This window comes from Pipra filicauda, unplaced genomic scaffold (assembly GCF_003945595.2).
Source record: "Pipra filicauda isolate LSUMZ 115617 unplaced genomic scaffold, ASM394559v2 scaffold113_size4260070_pilon, whole genome shotgun sequence".
NCBI lineage: Eukaryota > Metazoa > Chordata > Aves > Passeriformes > Pipridae > Pipra > Pipra filicauda.
This window is the reverse complement of record NW_024103585.1, coordinates 915831-941502: the sequence shown is the minus strand read 5'-3', so window position 1 is coordinate 941502 and position 25672 is coordinate 915831. Positions and strand designations below refer to the sequence as shown.

Below are 25672 nucleotides of genomic sequence, written 5' to 3'. Positions count from 1 at the left end.
TATGTCTAGTAGATACAAAATTAGGATTAGGAAGTCAAGTGCTTGCAGAATGTCTTGGACATATTAAAATAGTAGATTTCTAGACTTTTCAAGAAAACCAGGCTTTTCTTCGGCTTCTTTCCAGCCTGCTCCCTAAACACAAACAACCTGTTTGTTAAAACATTTCCTCAATGTTTTTTCCGTATTTGTAAAATAACTACATCTCCTATTAGACAGCTGTTTATTCATCTGAAATAAGAAGACATGATATCTGAAATTGCAGACAAGTATACTTTTAATAGACTGTATCTGGGGATGACTTGTCTGAGTGAAGAAACAGGACAACAAGACTCGTCTTTAAAAATTACATGTACTCTAGTTTCCTTAATGTTCTCTGACAAATCTAGGTACTTAAGCTTCTAGGAAGCAACAGAGGACTTTCTTTCCTTTTTCTCTTTTTAACACAGACATTACGCATACACTTTAGATTGTGAGCAAAACGCAGTCATCATCTGAATAAGAAAACATGCACACTTAAACCTCTTAAGGAAAGAGAACGGAATTCTTCAAAATAAGTGAAAGAGGCCTTGGTTAATGAGAAAAAAAGAGAGAAAGATGAATTTTGAATATATTGAAAAAATGATTTCAACAAGCGTAAAAGCATAGAGTGTGGGGCCTCTGTGAAATATCCTTCACCCAAGTGGGTGGCTTTGTAGGAGGAAGAGAATATTGTTTACCAGAGCTGAAAAACTAGAACAAAAAAGGGAAAAAATCACTGAGAAAATAAGCACTCTGGTGCTCAGAAACACATTGCAGTTGGCTAACCTGACAGGTTAGATCTAAGTTACTTGCTTATACTCCGTCATTTTAAACAGCATGGTAGCACTCACTGCAGTAAAAATAGGTCTCGGCTTTGACTCTCAGGCATTACATGTGTTGGACAGGTGCCGATGGTTTCACTTTGCAACACGGGGGTCTAGTCTTCTGTCAATATGTGTGCACAACAGCTTTAACATTAAGAGGAATGTGTCTGTTCATCCATGCACAAAGAGGCCCAAAGAGCTTGTGTTAGTATTCAGATGACAATTAAAATCAGGTTTAATCCTTTAATTCAGTAGATAAAAAGTCTAGTATAATTTTACAAAAGCTTTTATTTTAGTCATGTAGAGGAGACAGAAATTACTAATTAGGCTTATAGTAAACAGTGCTCTGCAAGGTATTAGTACATTCAATAAGATGAAACTGGCAGCACTTAAAACTGTCTTCGTTTCAATTAAGAAAAAAATAAAAAGACTATCAAGTAGATCTTCAACCTGCTGTCAATGTTTTGAAACACAAATAACTTTTTCCAGCAGAGAGGTGTAGAAACCACATTAACTTATGTCATAGAGAAAAGGCATGTTCAACTGTAGTTTTGACATTTCCTTGTATATTCTGGCTACCTAGAGAGAAAATGGATATAGTCAAATCCTAAAATGCCTGGCTCTGATCCACCTTCTCAGAGCAAGTGCAGCTGGAGCAATGCCAACTGACAGTGCTTCCCTCTAGCCCACAGTCTAGCATGAAACTCACCCAACTACCATACAGAGCTACATGAGTACAAAGGGAAACACTAAAAAAAAAGGAAACAGTCAGTCAATGAGATCTGCTTGTTACATCCCTGCCTGGGAGACAGGAGAAAGTACACCACATATTTCTCTTTCCTCCCTCTATGCCTCCTTTGAGCTCACAAACTTCTACTGCAAAGCAATGTATCACACCGTTCGAGGACATAATGTACTTGACACTTTTCCTGTTTTAGGTGTTTAGAAAACCAGAACCACCAGCAATGTATTTTTATGCCATTCTCCTGGTATGCAGGAGAATTCAAATACACATGGGCTGTTTATTAAAACTACACAAAAGTATAGAATAGCCAGCTCAAGTTAAAGTCAGGTCAAATATGACCTATATCTTAGATAAACAAAATACAATGTCAAATTCCCCAGTTAGATCCATATGTAACACAGATGCCCAAAATTCTAACTTACACAGGTCCCTTTAGAAAAGCTTCCAGTAGCTTGAAACATAGATGGGATGTGTATAGAGGAAGGATTAAAGGAAGAGTTAAGAGTAGTTGGGGCATTAATGCTTCTTAATATTGGCAAAACTCCCATTTATTTGATTGTGGCTTTATCCAAACCCTTCAGAGATAGAGCACTAAATAAAGGAACTAGAACTTGGATAAATTTGAGGATGCTGCATGAGAGAGGGGCGGAGTGAGAGAGGGAGGAGGCAGTGAAACAGGGAGTGTGTGGAGGGTCTAAGTCCTAGGTCACACAGAAGAGAACTAGGATTTTGAATGTAAGATGGTATGTGTGTAACATATTTAGATATAAGAAGAAAGATGGCACTAGCTGCAATGACTGCTCTATCTTGGACAAGCTCACAGGGAAATAAGAGAGGATTGGACAAGTAAGTTAACAGGGAAAGGAGAGGATTTAAACAGCAAAAAAAATGAAGGTGGAAAAGGACAAAGGTTATAGCTTTGGTGGTGGTTGGAAACAAAGAAATTACAAGCCTCATTACAAGGCAAATAGTGTGGAGGGAATGGCAGAGAAATTTCCAACTTGGAAATCTGGAAGCCTTGATGGAGATTTGTGATCTTTGTGGTCAATGAAATTTTATGCAGTGTGATGGTTCAAAGGGATATAAGGTGATGTGTTCTGGAGGAAGCTGCTTCAGTTTGTACCATAATTTGCACTGTATATGTAGGACTTCTAAAGTACACTTTCAGTAGACCCGTTCTTAAGGAAAACAAATGGTGCAAACAATTCCCTTACAGAGACTTTTTGAAAAGCAGTTTTGGGCTTTGGGACCAATTTCAGTATCATGCCACATTGGTTTGCTTGCGTCTTTTTGATGACTAGATTAGGAGATAGATGATCTGCCTGCTGTGAGTTCTTCTGCTATACCTCACTCAATTATGACTGCTAACTTACTAGAAAAGAAACTGCAAAATGTCATGTATTCCTTAGCATCAGATCTAAAAATATTTCCCACAATTTCCCACTGAACACTGTCTCTTAAATAGTTCCCTACTTCTCAACTAGTCTTCTCCTGACCTTGCTGATTTGTAACTGGGAAATGTTCTGCAGCACCTGTTGAATGGTATTCACAATACCTGTGAATACCTGTTGTTAATCTATTCCATTTGAGTTCAGTGGGTTAAAAAAAATGAAAATCTAGTCCTTTTCCTTTCTTCTCTTCATTGTTCAGCTATTCTTATTGTACAATGGCAGAAAAGAGGATGTTTTCTGTAAAAAACAGGTTTATGCAGGTGCTGTATCATCAGTTCTAGCAACAAGCCTCATAACATCACTTTAACCCCATTCATATGTTTCACAATATCAAGTGAACATGACTTTAATGATCACCATGAAAACAATAATTTGACTGTTCTACTAGGGCCATGTTTCTGGTAAATTGACTGATTATGAAATCACTCTCAAGTCTGGAAAGTACCATTTTAGTAAGAGAAAAATTAAAATTCTAAGTACGCACTGACAATGCATGTCCAAAGTTAAGAAGATATTTCATAATTATTGTGTTTTTATCTAGATTAGTATAAAAAAATAATGTTCTGCTACAGTTAAATTCTGATCATCTTGGATTAGCTCATATGGATCTCTCTATTGTTATTTTATCCCCTGTCAAGAAGCTGCACTGTAGACTGAAAGATACACTTTAAAAAAAATTAGTTTTGTACAACCAATTTAAGTCTTTTTTTTTTTTTTTTAGAATTTGCTTATATATGTATTGAAATTATCACTTTTGCTGGGCATTTTATACTAATTACTAAGCCTATGCATGACAATTTACCAGTCCACAGCATTTTAGCCTATCTGTAAGATCAAAATGTTGATAGTGTTATGCAAAATTGGAATTACTGTAGTAGGAGATAAGAAAGACAAGAAGCTGAATATCTACTCAAAGCCCAGCTAAAAGCATTTTCAGCTTGTTCGGTTTTTTGACTTTCATACATGTGTTTATTTGTTTTCAGTAAGGCACAAGCATTGTTAAAGCTACAACAAAAACTATTTACATATTGCTTCCACCTTGGCAAGAGCTAGCAAGTAAAAGTAATCTCACAACACTATGCCAGAAATAGTTCCAACACAATTTCTAGATGGTGTTTTATTTAAAGATTTTCTATTTGTCTTAACAAGGGTAAAAGTGTAAAAGATAGTTCCAATTAACTTCCTATTACTGATACCTTTTTTTTCCCAATCTGTGGGTTTATCATATCATTTTTAGCTGAAAAAAATCCCTCTTCCTGTCTACTTACAATTTTTCAGTAAATGATAAATTTTCTTAAAGTTGTTTTCTTTACAGTTTGTGTTATCACTAGTTTTGCTTTATGTAAATAAATCAGCCCTTACAGTGCCCCCGGAACCTAAGATCTTGTAAGTGCTGGAAGGATTTATCTTTAACTACACTTGTTGAAGACAACCAGATTTTTGGCACTGGAGAAATCAGAGCCAAAAGATCAATATTTTTTTGAGGTGAATCTGATTTCTAGAAATACGGTAGATAAGGCATAATTTTTTTTCCAAATTATCTCAGTGAAACATTTGTGGTCTGTCACAAACTTTCTGTGATTATTGATCATTCTTTTATAAAAAAAAAAAGATGAGGAGTTATTTAGCTATCTATGCTTGACAAAACTGTTTCTGCTTCCAGTTAGAATGAATTACTTATCACAGAAGCCAGCAAGTGGCCAAAAAGATCTATTTAAAATTCTGTAGCACACAAGACCATCTTCAACTACCTTACCGACTCTGACATTCTCTACGATGGGATAAGGAGCTGATCACAGACAAATTTAATTTTTCTGGCAGCTCTTTCCTGTCTTTGGGAGAAAAGCCATCATTCATGATGGGGCCAGAAGCAAACATGTCAGACAAGCAAAATGCTAGTGTTTTCCATTATGTGGCAGATGCACATCTCTTCAATGTACACAACTTGGTATGCCAGCTCAATGCTCATACTGGAACAGACATTCAACTATGCAGGAAAGAAAAGGGCTTTACAACCTTCAGGTGCACACATGAGCATCTTACTTCACTAAAAAAAAAGGCTATGTTTTACTAAATACTCCACCTCTTTTTTAGAAAAGCTGGCATTTTCTCTCTTATATCTCCAAACAAACTTATAATTAAAATCAGTGCTCAGTGTACATACTCAAAATTATAGTAGCTTAATTAGTATAAAAGTAAACAGGGAAATGAAATTGCAATCTAAAGACAATAAGCATATCTTAAAACAATAAAAGTGAGTCTTTAAAATTATGTATGCAGTAGCTTTGCACAAAGTCCTACTTTAGCAAGAACACTTGCTGAAACTCAGGTATTCACTATGCTGAACAACAGAAAATCTAAACAGGTTAGAATTTTCTTAAAAAGTAGTATTTTCTATGAAAGTCAGTACTTGGCCTGAAAGCTGGTCAGAAATGTTTTCATAAGTGGGTTGTCTTTTTTTAAAGGCATAGCTAGTTTTACAGTTAACAGTACAGTTAACATTTTTCAGTTTAAGAAAGTGGAAACAGTTTAAAACTTGTGAAATTATGCTCTTTAAATATCAGAACTGCTCTGCCTCCAAAGTTCAATTTAAACTCAAAAAGATAGAAAAGGTTGAAGCTGAAAAAATCCCTTTCTAAATGCCTACAATATTTTAAATAACCTAATCCATTATTTTTGTCTCATTTATTAGCTAAGAAACTTCTTTTAGTAATTTTCACTCGTGATTCTAATCACATACTTTTCCTAAGAAATAACTCTTGGAATGGGTTCCCACAAAGCAACTTTTGAAAGAAAAGAGGATCTCTGTATTTACATGGTTTCTAATTAGAGGTAGCTTTTGCAGTTAATGCTGCCACATAGGATAAGTATGACTACTCCTTTTTCCTCTTACATCAGCTCATGAAGGGCTGGGGAGGGAAGAAGAGATTCATGGGGCTGCTGCAACCATTTGTTCAGCCAGCTGGGAGGACTCAGCAAGGGCCATGACCTGACCTGCACTGAATATCTTCACCAGCTGGAGGGAAACATGCTGCTTCATGGATAAGCAAAGAACAAGGAACTTCCCTCTTGGACAGAAAGGGAACATAGGAAGGTTGGGCAATAAATTGCAATTCAGTCATACTCTTTTTTACGTCTTTTTTAACACTCTGCTTCTAAAGCAGAAAAACAAAATCCTAATTTCTGCTAAGGATTAGGTGAAAAAGCTGAGGAAATTACCAACATAGAAACAATTTAGCTTATAAAATATTTAATTTGGAAAAACATGAAATGAGAAAACATCGCAAAAATCTTCTTTCTTAACATACAATTTCCAGTGAAAGGGAGGGATATTTCTATCAGACAATCTGGTGAATTTTAACTAATTTTCTGTTCCAAAACATAAAATCATGAAATCATTTGAGTTGTAAGAGACCTCTAAGATCATTGAGTCTAGTCATTGACCTAACACTGCCAAGTTCACCACTAAACCATGTCCCTAAATGACATATCTATATATCTTTTAAATACCTCCAAGGATGGTGACTCAACCTCTTCCCTGGGCAACCTGTTCCAATACTTGACCACCCTTCTGGTGAAGAAACTTTTCCTACTATCCAATCTAAACCTCTCCGGGAGCAACTTGAGGCCATTTCCTCTTGTCCTATTGCTTGTTACCTGGGAGAAGAACCAACATCTACCTCACTACTACCTCCTTTCAGAAAGTAGAAAGCAATAAGATCTACCCTGAGCCTCCTTTTCTCCAGGCTAAGCAAGCCCAGTTTCCTGAGACTTGTAGTTTAGGCATGAAAAAATTCAAGTGCTGATAGTTTTGTTATAATCTTGTAGGTCCTCCCCTATTCTAAAGATTCTGAAAAAAAAAAAAATTAGGAGTACAGAAATTGAGTTTTGAACAATGATAAACTGATGAATGTGGAAAGTATCGCTTCAGCAGTCTTCTAACTTTCTTTCCTGTAATAAGGAAAAATAGAAACTGTTCCAAATATTCCTCATATTAATCCTCATGATATGCAGAGTGTTGGCAGCAAAGTTTCTAGTTTAATCAAGCCAAACATTATTCATAAAATGAAAGAAATACTAAAATGATAAGTTGCCTTTCTAGGTTGTTTCCTATGATGTGTATCGCATGGACTAACTGCCAAGCTAGATCTCTGAGTATGATCAGGATTAGAAGAGAATGCTTTCAGGTGAAGAACAGTGCAGTCTACTTCATCAGCTCAGACTGAGGAATTGTTTAGATGCTTTCTTTTCTTACAGTCACAGGAATACAGGGATTCATAGTATAAACACACACAAAGAAGACTATTTGCATAAATTTTGTAGAAATGTGGGGAAAGTAAGGAGTCGCTACTTGAATTACCATTAGTAGTTGTTTTCTTTAAGCTAATGAACATATCTTACTACATAACTTACTGGAACTACCTCTCCCTCCCACTGTGACCTGGATTTCTTTCTATCAACAACTACAGCAGTAATTTACAGGTCAGATATTAATATTGGAATAACTTTAGTATTGTTTCTAACTTCTTTTAATGTTACTAAAAACCAGATGGATCTATGTATAAGATCCATTGAGCAATAAATCCAACATGATAACAGCTGGAATAGTAAAATCATAAGGATAATAATTTATGGGAAGATTTCTACCATATGTTACAATTTATTTTGCCTATACTGCAGTTATGAAAAGAGAGGTCAGACTTGTCAAAATAACTGGAAATACCTTAAAATTTATCTGTCTTGTTAGATTTGCAACTGCTTCCAGTTGGAGGAGAAGGAAGATATTATGCAGTGATTTTTATGGTCTTTCCTTAGCAGACAGTGCAACCTCTCTTTTTTCTCAATATGGGAAACAAGTATTCATCTTCTCATTCAAAACGGAGTATTTCCAGTTTATTATAATAACTGATGGCTTTATTATCTGTAAATAAACATGATTTATCCACCTGTCAAAAATGTTGAAAGGAAGGAAATTTACAAAGCTCAGTTTATCAGATAGGGATGTACTTTAGACAGCCATCTATCCTCAGATGGTTTTTGCGCAGTCTGCCATTTTAACTTTATTTTACCCAGACGTTCATCAAACATCTATTTTAATCACTCAGCTAAATTCAGCATTTTTTTTCTGTAGCATTCCAGTCATCATGACATTTCAGACATCTCTATCTCAGATGATCCCAGTACTCCCAGTGTTTTGCCGGGTACACATGCATGACAGAGATGAAGATTATATTCGCAGAATGCTTTCTCACAGAATTTCTCTCCCTTGCCTCTAAAGCACGTTACTGACATTTACGTAAGTATTAGAAAATTGGTTTATGTCTTAGGAGTCCATTTTTCTTTCAGTTTAATGACACATTTGAATAATTTAACTATTTGTAGTGGGTTCCTTTCGTAAAGCAGCTGCTGCCAAAACAGGCATGAACATAAATGGACAAAGTCATGAATTAGACAAAAATAAAAATCACACAGGACTTAAAATCAATGTCCTTACTTTCTCTGCAGAACATCTGTAAAGATGAAAATCTAAAAATGACATGTTTAATAACACAGAGGGTTTATATTCTACTGCTTGAGATTTAAGACAAATCATTAAACATGGAGATCCATAAAAGCCACCAAGCTTGAGTTACACAAGGTTATTTTGGATTGGCATTTTTACCTTTTTTTAATTATCCATATATATATATATATGATTCTTAATTTCTTAAATATGATACACTAGTTTTCTCAATTTTATATTAGTTTTAAACTTACATGTAAACTATAATAATATGAATGAATAGGAGCAGCATCTCTTATAAAGGACTGTTAAAAATGCTACAAATGTCAAGACTATAAATCAACATATTCCCACTGCATATTGTCAAGTTACCTTAACTTTTACTATGTTTTGTCTTATGGATATGACACAGCATGCAAATTCAGGCATTTAACTCAGCTGTATTCACAAGCTAAAGACCCAAGGATCCTCATAAGCACAGTGGAAACACAGGAGTTACCCATTCTGTGCTTCACAGCAAGAACATATCAAGATTCCTAGTCTGTCTGCAGATAAGTCGTTATGCTTATTTAAATGACCTTCATCATACATATTTGAAGTTTGATGGACATTAGCACTCAATTTATGGATTTGTGCTGAGTCGACAGGTTTATACCCCTCTAGATTCTATCCAGAATCTCTTAGCAAATTTATACTTTTGGAAATTGATCTCAAGGACACTAAATGTAAAGTTAACTTTTCCAGGATGATCTCTGAATCTTGGCTCTAGATACCTGTTTTCAGCATTAATGGTCATATTTTTTTTATCAGTGGAAATACAGTGAACAGTGAAATAAAAAATAAAAAAAAACTTCTCAGTAGGTTTGCTATTTCGTATGTGTTCACCGAATAGTTAATTAAGTACAACCTCTCTTTCAAAAAGTGCTTAATGACTTCTGCTATTGTTGTAAGTATTGCTGATGTTTAGGAAAACTGGAGTTCCTCAAAACATTTTGAAAATTTTAACTACTTATTATTCAAACAGAAGCGTGTCTAAGGTTAGTAACTGGAAGTACAAGTAGTTGGTAATTAATGTCATATTAAATTTTATTACTGTCAACATTTCACAAAAGGAAACATTGCTTTAAAACAGTACTTTAAGATCCCCAGCTTTTATTGTTCTGTTCTCTCTGAGTAAACTCAAGCCATAAAAAAAAAATAATTTCAGGATTCTTAAATAACTGCAATGTGAATAAGCACTCTGATGGATTGAAAGAAATTCACTGGCTCAAAACAACTCTGCCTGTGTGTGGGGGGGTTAGATTGAGTTCTGCCAAGGTGGAATGGTGCTGTCCCTCCCTCCTGGCTTCTTGAGGATCACTGGTGCAGCCAGGAGCTCTACCCCACATCACACCCTCTGGAGCCCCTAACCCCACCCTGGAGTGGCTGGCACACCGGGAACCCCACCTGGGGAGGGTGACCACAGGGGGCCAGAGCAAATAAAACCAACACCATGAAGCGTCCACATTTTCACGGCCCTACTGTCTCGTGTAACACTCCAGCCCCGGAGCTGCTTGCTCATGGGCTCAGCCAGGAGTCTTACTTAAAAATATATACAGAGGGTTCTTTAATACTTTGAGATAGTGTCAAGAGAATAAGCCTCAGACTTGTTCCCAAGAGGTACTTTTATTGATATTTTAGGGGAGAAAATGAGGGAACTTGGCAGAAGTTCCAAAGGGTGCCACACAGGCTAGACAAAATGTTCCACCACAATACTGACCCAGCACACACTAGTCCTCAACACATAAGTCAAAATCCAATTCCTCCACAACACTTAAATCAAAATCCAACCTCTCCAGCTCCAAGACACCCAAAGCATCAAGAAAGGAGCAAAGAAAGAGAAGCAGAGGGAGCAAGAAGAGAGAAGGAGAAAGAGGGAGAGACAGATTATATAGCTACCATTGGAAGCTTCTTGTGGAAGATCAGCTTTCACACTTCCAGATGGCAAGGTCACGACACGTGGCAAACATATGCCTTTGGTTCTATCTGCTCTGGTCCCTATGGCCAACTCCTCTAGGCAGGGCCTCTGACCCACCAGCCTCTCTGGGGTTCCAGGCCAGGGTGAGGGGCAGTGTCCTCACTGTCCTGCCAATCTGAGCTGGATTAGGGGGCTCCAGGTCGTGTGGTGTGTTGAAGTTTTCCTGGGTTATTTGTGACTGACAGATACTCCAGGGCTTCCTCATGTGAGTTCCAGGGGCTGCCATGAGGGATATGATGTCACCCCACCTCCGTGAGGTTCTACTCATCCCTTCCCCCTCCACACACACACACACACACACACACACACACATTCTCCCCACAAGGTGGTTCTGACCCAGTCGTTATTGATCTGGTATCTACCATCTGGACACGTGGAAGCTTGAATTGCACAGGACTCAAGGTAATCGCCATAATTCTCTCTTTTTCTCTTTCTCTCTTCCTGTACTTCTTCTTCTCCTGATCTCCTTTCTTGATATTTGGGTAACTTAGAGCTGAATGGGTTGAATTTTGCTAAATTGAGTGGGGTTAGTATGTGCTAAGTCAATGTTTTGTGAAACGCTTTATTTTAGTTGAATGTTGCCCTTTGAACTTTGGCCAAGTTATGTTATTTTATAAAGTTTACCATTAAAAGCATGTTATTTGACCTCCCAAGAAACGTGTGTAGCATCTTCTCCCATGCATTCTCTCAAGGTATAAAAAGAACTGAAGGCCCTTTTAATAAATCTATTGGGTAGATTTTTCGAGCCTTGTATATTTTTTACGTAAAACCCCTTCAAGGAGCTTGTAGCATGAGCCTGGGATCTTAAAGCACTAACAAAAGTGTGTTTAAGTTTTTCCTTTGTTTCATCTTTCAAAAAGATGATAATATCAAAATTCAAATAAAATGTAATAGAATATATTAGCTTGTTTTTAAGATGCTTCTTATAGTGTTATGCATTCATTGAGAAACTTGGAGTTTAATCAGACAGTATGCATTAAGATATTACATTTTGTCCTATTCAGAGAAGCAATTTAATTATATGGAATATGTAAACTATTATGATGATGTCTGTAAGACTATGTGGAAGCATGTTTTTATTTGCAGCAAAAGGTAGAAGCACTGTCAAAAGAATTATTTTAGTTACATAGCTACTTTATTAGCATTTTTTTCCCTCCTGAAAGTCATTATCTGAAGAAAAACAAATCACGTGCAAAAAAAAAAAGGGTAACTCGCAAGTGAAATTTAGTATTAGAAGCTGTGCGATTTAGCATCATTTATGTGTTCAGCCTTGGGTTTCATAAAAGAAATTCCAAAGAGGTGTTCATTAATCTTGTCTTTAGAAGTAAAATCCAAATCATCTTTTACTACAAGCCAAGGTGAACCAATGGTGTAAACCAAAACCACTGCAAAGCCACTGCATGGTTGCCAGCCAAGAAATATTTTTCATTTCAAGACTCAATTCTTCTGGCTCAGATACTTGCCACAGAACTGACTGAACCAAGCTGGTAAAAGCACCACACATTTATATAACAAAGCGTTTTTCTGACTTAAGCCTACACATACAAAATAGTCAGAAGTTAAAAACAATTTACCTAACCATGTTTTCCTATGTCAAATGGGAATATTTTACTTACTCTATCTGTGATAAGCCATTACTTTGGTACTTACTTCCCCTAACTTAATCCAAAGAGCCATGAAAATAGGCCTGATCCAATTCAGTAGGCCTGCTTACTCCAATTTTTAGTGATGAAAATATTTTTTTCTGTCACACAATTTCTGTACTTGGATTAGCAAGTGTTTTATCAAAGTATACAGAACTGTTTAATTCTGCAGGGAAGGGTGCCCTCTAAACCAGAGACATGTCAAATGTTTGCACAATTTAAGTGAACACATGTTGACTTTTCCAGTTAAATTAAAATATATGTTTGAAAACCTCGTAAAAAACACCTCCTAGAAGGAAAAACAAGAGTTTATGTAAAAGATTGATGAGTTTAATTTCTTATTTTTAAGATTTTCCCTATTTCAAATATTTGCAGTTTTGATGATTGATGCTAGTACTATTGCCCTTTCTTACCTAACTTGTCATTTTTGCCACTATCAGGTGGATAAAAACTCACAGTCGACATTTACCTCTGCCTTCCCATTAGAACTGAGAGAAGGACAGTTAAATGTCTGATGTGTTTTGTGCTGCTAACCATCCAAGTATGAATAATTTCATTTCCTATTAAATTATCATGAAAATGTTTTCTTTTTGTACTGGGAAAATAATTAGTGAATTATACTTTATATGACTTTACATATACTTCATTCACTATTCATTCCTCCTATTCTTTTTTCATTTTTTTTTTTTTAAGTTCTGTGTGTCAACCAGAAAGAAAAGTAATTCTTTTCATTCTGTCCCAGCATTTTTCTTCATTATTTTTGACAAATATAAGTTGATCTTCTTAGGCTTTTGAAATGCAACCATTTCTACCAGACCTGTAGATAATAACAAAGATTGATAGTGCTTTATGTAATAGGCCAGAGCTTCCCTGAAGGACAATAACAAATGTTCGAAGAAACAGTCATTTAAGAATATATTGAGGAAATGTCAACATTATTATGCCAGCCACACTACAATCACGTCGAGTTTCTTCTGTTAATATATAGGAAACATACCTTTTGAAACATACATTTTATTATCTTTGAATTCTGACAGTTTGTTTGCAATTATCATTCAAAATTACTAATTTGTAAGAGTGGAAATGTTGTAATGCTGCAGTTATTGAGAAATGAAAATAGAAAAAGAGTAATGTTTTGATATGTAAATATATAACTTACCTTCTCTGCTGACTGGGCCGTACCAAAAAAGATTGGAATAAAAGCTAACCAAATTATGCAGGTTGTGTACATAGTAAATCCGATGGGTTTTGCTTCATTGAAGGTCTCTGGAACCCCTCTTGTTTTAATAGCATAAACAGTGCATGTAACCATCAGGAGAATACTATATCCAAGGGAACAAATGAGAGAAAGATCTGAAATGTCACATTTGAGGACTCCCCTGGCATTTTCTGGGTCAAGTGTCCTCTGCTCTCCGTAGTCTACGATGGTATGAGGCGGATCGATACCAAACCAGATGAAGACTCCAATAAGCTGCACGGATATGAGGCTGAAAGTGATCACCAGCTGGGAAGCTGGACTAATAAATTTGGGAGCTGTTACAGATTTTTTGCCTTGTTCAAATATTCTGTGAATCCTGTTTGTTTTGGTAAGCAAGGCAGCATAGCTGAAACACATGCCAAGTCCTAAAAAGATCCTTCGAAATGAGCAGACCACTGTATCTGGAGCTGCAATCATTAAAAAAGTAATGGAGTAACAGAGAAAAATCCCAGTCAGGAGCACATAGCTGAGCTCCCGGCCAGAGGCCCTGACGATCGGTGTGTCATTGTACCGGACAAATGTCACAATCACAAAGGTGGTAGCAATTATACCAAGAATAGCTATGAAGACGGGCACGATGGCCCAAGGAGAATGCCACTCCAGTTTGATTATAGGGATAAGCTGGCAATCCGTACGGTTGGCATTTGGTCTCTTATTAATGGGGCACAGTTCACAGTTGAATTCATCCACCTGGTAATGGTACCCCTCACAGCGTTCACAGTGCCAGCAGCAGGGCACTCCCTTCACAGTTTTCTTTCTTTCCCCAGCTTTACAGGGCAGGCTGCAGACAGATGCTGGATGAGTACGTTCTCTGTTAGCCCACTGCATGTCTTCTACCTGTGGGTATAAAAAATTAATGAGACTTCTATTTTCCTTCATTTATAATATCCTAATCCTGGCCACAGGTTTGTCATAAATCACTTCATGCTGACAGCACAAATACAGTTTACCATAATAAGAAACCTGTTTCTTTCCGTTGCATTGACTTTATAAAAGTGTTAAATGATTGTGTCCAATAAATCCATGCCACAAGCTTGATGAGTGTCATTAGTTTCTATTTACCTCTTTACTGCTGACCAAATTGACATCTGTAAAGATATTTATTGACTCCAGGCTAGTTTAAAAGCAAAAAGCCCTGTACACAGTGCTTTAAAAGTTAATCACATGCAAATATAAATATCAGTAGTTCTCAAACATTTAATTACAAAATAAGGCTATGTGAGCTTCAGAGAAATTTCTGGTACGGTAAAGAAATGGATTAAAATCTCCTTGCATCAGCTGACAAAGAGTGCAAGAAAAAAAGATATGTGATGCCACCTCTTCCACAAATGTGGATACCTTTACTTTTCCACCTCTCAAGTCTTGAAATGCTCGAGTGTTTTGTGTATATTTCTAGAAGACTAAAATGAGTATATACTGCTTTCTGAATAATAATGGGAAAAAAGATATCATGACTACTACTTTAGTTCTCCTGATATAAAAAGTCCGAGGATCCTTTTGTAGCACAGAACAATGCACTCTTGTTTTATAAATCCCAGCTTTCTCCACAGCAGCACATGAACAAAATATACTTTTTTTCATCCACTTATCTGTTCTTCCTGCATGCTCTACAAACAAAATCTGAATATGAAACTCATGGATTCAAAGCATTTCCTACTTTAAATTCTCACTTTGTTTTATTCCAGCTGTCCTTAGCCTACCCTTAGTAAAAACATGTTATGCAGAGGTCAAACTGAGTGAACCAGAGCAATGCATGGAGTAAAGAGCCGGTTTTAGGCACCAGAATCACTTTGTGCTGCTCCCAGGTCCCACCTTTCATTGCTTTGTTAGATGGTGAGTTCTCAAGGACAAAGGGCTTTCCTTGTTCTTGCCTATTAAGTACTTAGCACTTTTGTTTCATTTGGAGTTTTATTTATAAGTGGAACAACAGTAACAAAACTTCAGTCAGGAATGTTTTTAGTTTCTTCTGGAGGAGGACAGAATGAGGACAGCTTATCAAAAAGGATAATTTTAGCCTTTAAAGTTTATTTTTCCAGAAATGTTTAACAGATTTGAGAGGAAATCACAATGTAGCATTGCCAGCAATTCTTGCCTTCCTCAGAGAGCCAGAGGATCAGTTACAGCACTGTGCAGGGTGAATGAAGCTGCAAAAAGCAGACAGGCTCTTTTTCTCTTCTGTGCATCACTATTATTCTCCACTCAAAGGGGCAAAAAAGGGACCACACAGTAACAAGGAGACAAGAAATGTTCCTACAACCAGTTCTGTAAACCCTCAGAGTTATCAAGGACTTCAGTGAGAGTGGATTGGTCCTGAAGCCACAGAAGTTAACAAGATTTTATATCAAGGACTGTGATGACTACACAAAATACATTGTCTGGTGACTATGGAAAAGGAAGCCATTTAAGCAATTAGTTTCCTAAAACCCACAAGAATAACCCAGTACTGCATGAAACAGTTTTCATAGAGCTCCAGCAGAGTATTTGACATGCTAAGAAAATGTCCACCTGTGTTACAATCTCCAGGTTTTAATCACTGAAATTCTCAAAGCCCCCATAACCCCTGCTGTTTCATCTACCAGATATGAGAGAAAACATGTTGTGATGAAATCAGTGTGATAGGAAAGACAGATTCTCCTTCACACTCCTGTTGCTAGGAGAATAAATACAAAGCTTGTGATTTAGTCACATACTAAAAAAAGGGGGCAACAGTAGGCATGTTCATTAATCCAGATCTCTGGATAAGTTTGGGATAACTCAGAAAAGAACAGTACTATGGATTTGCCAGATTATAACACACAATACAGAATCACCAGGAGAGCAGACAACACCTTATCCAGCATAAACTTAGAATGGCATGTACAGGCAATATCTCATCTGGCAGAAAGCCTGGCAGGATAAAGCTAAGGTGTCCAGTTTTTAAACACATTTGAAGTAGTAAAGTGAGTTTGTACCAGATCAGCATTTAATACCATGAGGCTACAGTGCTTCTTATCTGGCATTAAGCATCCTAAAGTCACATTTACTGTACTGTGAATCCATGGCTTATATAAGTTCAAAGAATTCCTTTTTGTCTCTAGAGTTCCTACCTTAATTAAAAAAAAAAAAAAAAAAAAAAAGAAGAGAGGGAGAGAGAAGAAAGAAAATCCTTTTATTTTACAGCTATTTATGATTTTGCATACTTCTGTCTTGACAGTATTTTAATTGACTAAAAATATGCTTAAAAGCTCTTCCTGGTTGGCAAAACTTTAGAGTACCTCAGGATATCCATCCCATTGGCAACAACTGCTAATAAATTCCTATTTCTGAAACTCACTAGTAAAGACTCATATTAGGTTTTTAATTCTGGTACATGTGACACATAAACTACAAAACATATAATTTCCAGCATGGAAATATAAAGTTATGAATGTTGGAAAATTCACTGGATAAAGAAACTTTTTTTCCTAATAATTTAATTATTAATATAAGCGCTATTAGCTGGTTACTGATAGAACAATGTAAACAAGAATGGACTCTTAAAGCATAAAAAATTCTAAATGTAGAGAATAACCAGAATGAATGGCTAGGACAGGTGGATTGTACAGGGAATAAAAGCTATCTGTACAATCTGTGTTGTCTGGATTACTTTTCTAAGCAAAACAACATATTTAGGGTGACCTATATTTCTCAAGAAGCTCTTAAGAAAAATGTTATGAGTTCTCGCTCATGAGCTTTTTATTTCATTTTATTTTTCAGAAGAAAGAGAAGATATATTCCCAGGAAACATTGGTCAGTGTTTGGAAATTGGAAATCCCTTTAAGATACCTGCATATCTGAGAAAATTCTGGTATTGTAGGATTTTAACTCTGGAAGTGGGTGGAAAGATGGGATTCTCACATTAACACAACTATCTGACAATTCGGTTTATAGCTACATTAGTAAGTAACGTGGCACAGCAAGAACCAACCAGCAGAGCAAAGGTGTTAACTGCGGGCTTGGCGTTAACATTGTTCTGTATTTGAAATTAGAGTCTGCAGAAGAAGGTTGTTTTGACCAAATTTTGATGTAGTTCAGTGAATTGAACACTGGCAACAATTAACAAAGAATAAATGTCCCTCTGGAAAGCATATCCTGTTTTCATTTCAGCCAACAGCAATCCAGTTCACAAGGCCCAAGACCCACACTACTATGAGCAAGTGTGCTAAGTGGGAATTATTAGTAGATTCATTTCAAAAGCAGACTCTTGTTTGAAACTAAAATGCTAATGTGTGTACACCCTCAGACTGCTATTTCAACAATACTTTAGTAGAGGCAGAGTATAGGGCAGAGGAAACTATACCTCAGAGTGTGGTGTGCTTTTATTACTCCCAAACAGGTCTGTCAGGGGCTTCTGTATATGCAATAGTTAATAACTGAAAAGTCATACTACTTTTGGTCATCTGGTGCACTCCCAGCTCTCCACAGACTGCAGCAGTCTTTGATTGTAATGTATTTGTGATCTATCATTTTGCATAATATAAAAGTAACGAGTAAATCCAGTACAGGACACAATTACAATGGTCTTAAAGTTCTACCAGTTTCTTCAGATACTGAATGTACATATCAAGGGTCCCAACTTCTAGAACCCACGCAGAAGATGCACTCATGTCATTCTTTTTCTCTCTTTATGTGCTAGTACTATTGATCTCAATTCTTCTCTGAGATTAACTTTAGACAATAAATGACAGTAGAAACTGTTAAGAAACAAGAAAGAGAAGGAGGATCGTTTGGGGACATAGAACCAGAGACACTGTATAATTTCCAGAACTACTGAAAACTTGTAATATCCACACTTTAAAGGGAGTTGCTGGATGCTCAGCCTCTTCAGAAAATCACAATTTTATATATAGACATAAACACTTAGTGGTGGAAATTTCAAAAGTGCGAAGGGGAACTTAATAGAGCTAATTAATTTAAATGAGAGTTAAGTGCCTTATCTGTTCAGGTGTTTTGGAAAATCCCACTGTGTTTCCATCTCCAGTTTTCATAATCTAAATACTTTGGAAAACCTGACCCAACGTGATCTAAAAGTTCAAAAACTAAATTCAGGGGAACTTAACTTTAGGCACGCATTTGCAAAGATTCTCATGGGAGAAAGAAGTTGACAAAGAGTGAAACAGGACCCAGGCCTAAAAGAGTTAACTGAGATATCTTGGCCTGCTAAGAAACCCCAATACCTGTTTTGCTGGAAGAACATTTTAGGACCACTGGTTAATATCATGTTCTGTTCTGCTCACTGGACCAAAGGCCTTATGATAGAAAAAATAGGAGTAGTACACACACAGTAATAAATTAGGTAACCTAGACGTTTGAGAAAGATCTAGAAGGCCCAGAGCCAGGATTTTGCAAGTTTGAAGAATTCAGGTCACCTAATTGAAGAGGTCAAATTAGGAAAGACATCCATGGCGACCACCAGAGGGATGAAGGCATGAGGAGAAGACCCCCCCAGTAGAAGACTGCGCATGTCTGGAAAGACTCCACCCAGAGACTAGCCTACTTATTAATATGTATGTTAAATGATGTAACCACGTATCTAAAGTCTATGAAATAGCTTGCTTTTGCACTTTCAAGTTGAGCAAGTTTGTCCAGAGCGAGCTGGCTTGCTCCCAACGTTGAATAAACAAATACCTTGCTGCTTAAAGATAAAAAAAGTCTCTGAGCAGTCTTTCGGACTGTGTTTTTCAGAATCAAGAGGCCAAAGCTAGACAGAAGAAAGACAGAAAAGAAGGGGCTTTTTGCCACCAAAAAAGAATTAAGAAGTTCTGCGTTTCTTCAGCTTTTAATGATTGGGTCTGCAAAACTCTTTATACTTCTCAGACCTGAGCAAGCCTCAGATTATTAAATAGCCTTGGGTAAACATGGTTTCTAGAAGACTTATTTTGTCACCCTAATTTTTGTGTGTCATCTAACTGCTGTTCACTACAGTATGATACATGACAAGGCAAAGTTCATTACTAAATGTATCTGGACTCATCTAAGTCAGCTGGACTGGGATAGCCTAGCTCTGTATCTATTATTCATAATAGTTTAAGCATTATTATTAATTTTGAGTAGTTTCTCTGAATTTAGAAAGTGTCTGATAGACTGATGTGCTATCATGAAGTACCTCACATTTCCCTAAGATCTGTTTCCATTTTCTGCTATTCCAATGCTTATCAGAGTGAAAACATCAGAAATAGTATGACAACATGTCTCTAGGACATGTATTAATTTTCTATGAAATGCATCATCAGACAAAAAGAGAGTAGCTTCATTGCTATTTCAACAGACATAAAAATCATCTCTACATGAGATATTTGCCTGATGGAGCTGCAATTTTCTTTAACGTGCAGGACTAAGATTCTCAGTTCACTAAAGCCTTCAAATACAGACGAAATGTTATTTCATATCAAAACGAAGTAAACACCTCTGTCCTTCATGAACATTACAAACACAATTCCCTCTAATATCTAATAATAACACTAAAAATTAATGATGTGAGAAGTGGCCTAAAACAATATGAGATTTACATGGCACAGTATGAGTAGCACATTCACATTTCTGGCACCTATGTTCTTCCAACAATCAAGCAATTATTTCGTTAAGCACTACCCTCAGCAACTGGAGGAGAGTGATCAAAAGTGCTATTAATAGGTCAAATATAATTTCTGAATTATGTGTCCAATTAATGTGTACAAAACCACCCTGTTTTCCATTCTTCATTACCATGGAAAAACTTACTTAATTCAGTAACTGATGAACAATACAAAGACAACTGGACAGTCTTCAGAGAGTTTATTTCAGAGGACATTGGGTGGGTAATATTTAAATGTTTCTGATTATGCTACATTATAACTTGCAGGAATTTTCATTTTTCAAATCTTATCTCAGAGCCAGATATTTATTAAAAATAATGAAAAATATGTGTTTAAGGATATTATTGTAACAGATGGAATTATATGAGTTCTGGACAGAGGAATGCAAGTGGTATTTGCAAGAGTTGTGAGGGCAGACAAGTATCCTATTTTGTAGTCAGCCAAGACTTTTGAAACATCAAGACTCTTACATATAAATTTGTATGAATTTTAATATATATTCAGATTCTTAGTTATAAAAATGACAAAGAGCTGAAATTTCACCTCTGGCTATCACTAGGAGTTTTTCTTATTTCTATCTCAAGTTCTTGGAAGTATTTACCTTCTGACAAAAATGTTCATCAAAGGAGCATAGCAAGTGAGTCAATTAAGGTAATTTCATCTAATATTTAGCTTTTTTAATTGTCTAGCATGTTTATTCTCACAGTAAAAGTTGAAGTTTTTAATGTACCTTGTCCAGTTAAGTCACCTGAACCATCAGAAAAAATTAAATTGAAACTGGTTCAACTAAAATGAATTCATTATGCATCTAAACATAATGATTATTGCATTTAGTCTGCCAGACAGATTTATCCCTCTAGTGAAAAGCTGGGTATACTTACCAGTGTTTAAGTGGGCATGTGTAGAAAAGAAATAAGTCAATGACAAAAAATATATTTTAAATTTAAAAAAAAAAAAATTTAAAAAAACAACCAAACAGAAAAACAAAACAAACAAACAAACAAACAAAAAAACAAACAAACAAAAAACAACAACAAAAACTTAGAATGACTCCAAATTGTCATGCCAGTATAAAATCACTGTCATTACCAAATTTGCCATAATTGCTGGAAACTATTTACATCATTCACCTGCTACAGATATTTTTCTAACAGCTGAGATGTCATTTTCTGGAATTTCAGGCATAGACATCCCAAGACTTTTGCAAAGAACATGGGATTATAACTTTAGTTTTAGCATGTACTGGTTAAAAATTACTGCAGTCTAATATCAGTTTGAAAAGGAGTCTGAGAAGCTTGATCAGGTGCAATGACTATTAAAGGATCTGTCTGAAATACTACAAGACAAATAATTCTCATTTTCTTTAGGATCAGAAGTACAGGTTGTTGATAGAACCCAAATGGAAGCTGGATTTCTCCTAACTGTGAATGCGCCTGCCCAAAGTTCCTCCTAGGCAAACCACTTATTATCTCTATCTCACAGCTTCCTTAAAGGAAAAACGGTTAAGTTTAATGTTATTTTCATTTTAATATCTATTTACATGTATGTATGCATAATTATTTATATGCAAGTATGATATAAAATGTCCTAGACTACAGGAAGGAAGGAAGGTGATATTATTAGCGGTGCAGCTTTGGTCTCTAAGCTTAGACTTAGCCTATGTAGCTCTGATACAGTCTGACTCTCTCAGTGAACTTAGGCAAGTTATTTGACCTGCTTGCATCTCAGCTTTTCGGTTGACTGGAAAGCTGTCATGCAGACAGGAGGAGTGAAGATGCTTAAGTTTAAATGTGACTATAAAGTTCAAGTAGAAATATAGTTGATGTCCATCGCTCAGGTCTAGAAGGTTTTTTGCCCAACAGGGACTTATATTTTAGAAAACTTCTAAAATAACTTTTACTTTTAAAGTTAAACAATATTTTTTCAAATAATTAATACCAGAAACATAATAATTCTGTGCTTCCTCAGCATGTCAAAATCTTTCCTGTCGTCTGCAGTTTCCAGAACTGCGATATCACCAATCTCTGGAATTATTTTTAATATTCCGGACATATTAACAAGTCATTTTCAGCTAGGGCAAAATAATTAAAGGGAAGGATGCTGTGAGGTAATACATAAAAATAAAAAGCAACAGTATAAAAAAATAAAAAGTTTCTTATTCTCATAAACAGAAAATGTTAAATACTAGCCTTACTTTATTAATGCAGGTATGTTATTTAGTGGGCTGATACCGATGCTGTAATTTTACTTCAAAGAAACCTACCCCACTAATTAAGTAATATAATTCATGACTACTGAATAGTTACATAGAGGAACACACTGTGGTAATCTAAACTAGAGAGTGTTTATCAGCACTATACAGACTTTAAACCCCAATCTTTATATGGTTGGGGATAAATTTTAGGTTTTATTTTTTTTTTACTTTTCTCTGGTGGTTTGGATTGTACTGATGGGTTACAGAAGTGCTGACCGTAGCAGACTCTTGATACAAGAATAGGAGGAGCTGCAATGTATTTTCTTCTTCAATATGCCAAACAGCAAACATTAATGCAAATGGAATACCTGGGAAACATCATTTTATTCTCATATGGCTTAGGGAGTAGGCTAGCACAAAGCACACAGTTACTGTTACTACACTGTGTAACTAATTCCACTGCATGGAATTTTACAGCCATCTACTAGACACTTCTATTCAATCTATACAACATTTTTTTGCTTTATGGAAAGCATGAATTACAATTAATTTTCAAGCACCTGTTTCTGGAGATAACCTCTCTATTTACAAATGAGACAAAAAGCCCCACAGTTAAATCAAAGAATCCAAATGAAGAAAAGTACGCCACCACAGAAATATCCTATTCAATATGACATCAGCAGAATTCAGATTTTTTGAAAGAGCTTTCAATGGTTTACTTTCTATATTTTGAAAACACATCATTACTACCAATGGATCAGACTACAAATCAGGTTTCTAAAGTTAATCTTTATGCAGACCACTTTCACGTAGACAATCTCTATGATGTATCCTTACCTAGAGGACTTCACTGACATTACATGTCCCTGACATGCACTTGGGGAGAATTTAATGAGCACTTATAAATAAAACTCGTCATGTACACACAGGGATTGAAGTCATTATATGCTACCAAAAGCAGACTGTACTATAACTTTGCCTATGTAATTAAATATGTTCAAAACGACTCAAATTAAAAACAAACAAAACACAAAGAAACTTGTCAGATTTAGATTTTTTAAAGAAATGGGTTTTTTAAGACAAAATCTTCCACCATCACCCCTTTTTGTCAGCTGATTAGTTTTGACAGTCTCTAGTACTAAGGCCATTTGAACCATAATGCTTGGAAGTACTTTTTATTTCCTGCAGCTGATGATGCAGAAATAGCCTGCAAGCATACCTTAAAAAATTTAGTACTTTGAGAAAAGAGAAGCAGCCTGGTTCTGGCAAAGAATTCTTTACATCACTTTCTTTGTGCCTGGAGAATCTCCTCAGTTCTGCCCAAGGCCCATTACTAGTTTAATAGCTTAGTTGCATTTCTTGATGATGCTCCCTCTCAAATCCACTTCTTTTAGCTACAGTTACCTAAGTTAGAGTTGGCTTTTCCAAGCCCAATGCTCAATAGCTACTATACTTCCCTCCAGTCTGTCAGATGCTTTTCAATCCCAATGGTGCTCAAATTCTCCCCTACTACACAGCTCAGAGTAAACAGAAGGAACACACGTGGTCAAGCACAGTTGCCATTTGACTTTAAAGAAATTTAAAACAGGTTTATTTTTTTTACTTTTAAGACTACGTCATTTAGTAAATCCCATTTTTTAATGAAAAAAAAAAATCCACCATGGCATGTTTTTAATTATTGTATTGGTTAGATGATAAGTTTATCAAGAAAAGAAGCTGTTGCCCCCAAAATCCTTCATAATGACCTGTAAAAAATGTACTGGGCTAGACCTTCAGCAGATTTAGGTCAGTCCAGTAACTTCAGTGCTGTTATGCTAACAAGTTCATGGCCCATACTTATATTTATTACTTCGTAAGGAGATGACTTGTCTTTCTTTTTGTTGTCTTTAATATTCAATTACTTTAAAACTAGAAATTAGTCAATCATAAAAAGCCCCAGTTCGGTGTGAAAAAAAGATGTTGATGGGTTTTAGTTTTAATCCTACCTCATTATTTTTCAATGGTTTAATTTTTTTCCTATATCTTGATCTGAGCAAAAGGCACTGTGTATATGAAACTCTGAAATGAATGCTTCTAAACTCCAAACTGCACAGCCTTTCCTGCGAAGTAGTACCAACACCCAGATAACATATTCTTTTTATTCCCACACTGCTCACAGACCAAGACCTCAGTTGCACTAAGGACTATACAAATCTGCAAGAAAAAATTATGGTCTCAATCCTAAACAATTCACAGTCAAACCATAAGGTAAAGGAGAGCAGTGTATTGGCAGAATACAGAACAGAGCATGCTAAAACCAATAAGGCAACGCTGATCAGCATGATAGTCTGCAGCCATAGCACACCTCCAAACTGTGGCTTTTTGAGGAAATATTACCAAAAAATATTTTTAATAAGGGAACTGAAAGAAAAGAGTGGGGTAATTTTGCATCTATTTCTTGAGCTTTCCGTTCAAGCATTAGCAGCAGCAAGACTCTCAAAGAATAACATAAACCAGAGCTGGAATATCCTGTGCTTCTCAGCTTCCAAACAGTGTTTCTGCAAAGTGAAGCACTTTAAATTTTGAGAAAAGTTGCCCTCACCTCAGCAACCTTCACTGAGTGTGACAGAGGTATAGACAAGCTCAGATGAAATATAGGGATCGAGTTTATTTCTATGTCTTAAGAAAAGAGTAACTATATCTGAACCGTTCCTGACATATTTGTCTAACCTGTTTCTCAGACAAAAAAACTGTTAATATGTGTAGTACATTCTACCCCGAAGCACTTCAAAATCCTAAACACCAAGACATACATTTCGACACTACTTTGAGACAATTTCCCACTATAATAGCACGTATCAGATCTTTTCATGGTAATAATTTTGAATTTTCAATGCTAGATAAACAAAATAAAGTCACACTGGCCATTTAAACATAGTTCCAGCCAGGTAACAAAACCATATAAAAAACTAGTTCAGAACAGACAGAAAACAGACTGTGTTTTATACTGAGATTTACAGCAGCAGGGGAAGAGCTCTCACTGCCAAGTCTGTGCTGCTGCTTAGAATGAAGAGTTAATAATTAAATTGAAAATTTTGTGGAGAGACTTAGTGATCTGGAAGGTACAAAAACAAGCATGAGGAAGAAGTTTAAGTTAGAGAAAGTGCCACACAGCACATTTAGTCAGGGGAGGTTAAAAAACAGAAACAGAAACAAAAATCCTTCTTACTAAGGAAAGAGATGAATATGTTGAAAATGAAAGGAAGTCGGGGGCTTTCATATGGACTGAACATATTGAGGTTTATTCTACAGTTTATAAAGAGCTGAGATAGAAAGCTTTTGACACTTTATGGGGAAGTATGGAGAATTTGCAAATAGGAAGCCTAGTGCTTACACTCAGAAAAGAGGGGGAAAGAAGAATCCAGGGAATTATTGATCATTCAGTTT

At 36.1% G+C, this 25672-nt stretch overlaps 1 protein-coding gene and 1 long non-coding RNA gene across 5 annotated transcripts in view; one reads left to right on the top strand and one right to left on the bottom strand.

Moving 5' to 3' along the window:
* The window catches only part of GRM8 (glutamate metabotropic receptor 8), a 329218-nt gene that overhangs the window by 31386 nt on the left and 272160 nt on the right, over positions 1–25672 (bottom strand). For all 4 annotated transcript variants that reach the window (XM_027742595.2, XM_027742591.2, XM_027742593.2 and 1 more), the window contains one exon: positions 13361–14296. In XM_027742595.2, coding sequence (XP_027598396.1) covers positions 13361–14296 — 936 coding nt within the window. The remainder of the gene's footprint in view (positions 1–13360; positions 14297–25672) is intronic.
* LOC113999277 lies at positions 10845–19334 on the top strand. Its single transcript, XR_003544796.1, has 4 exons — positions 10845–10960; positions 15145–15292; positions 17195–17227; positions 19163–19334. It is a non-coding gene; the product is annotated as an uncharacterized LOC113999277 (long non-coding RNA).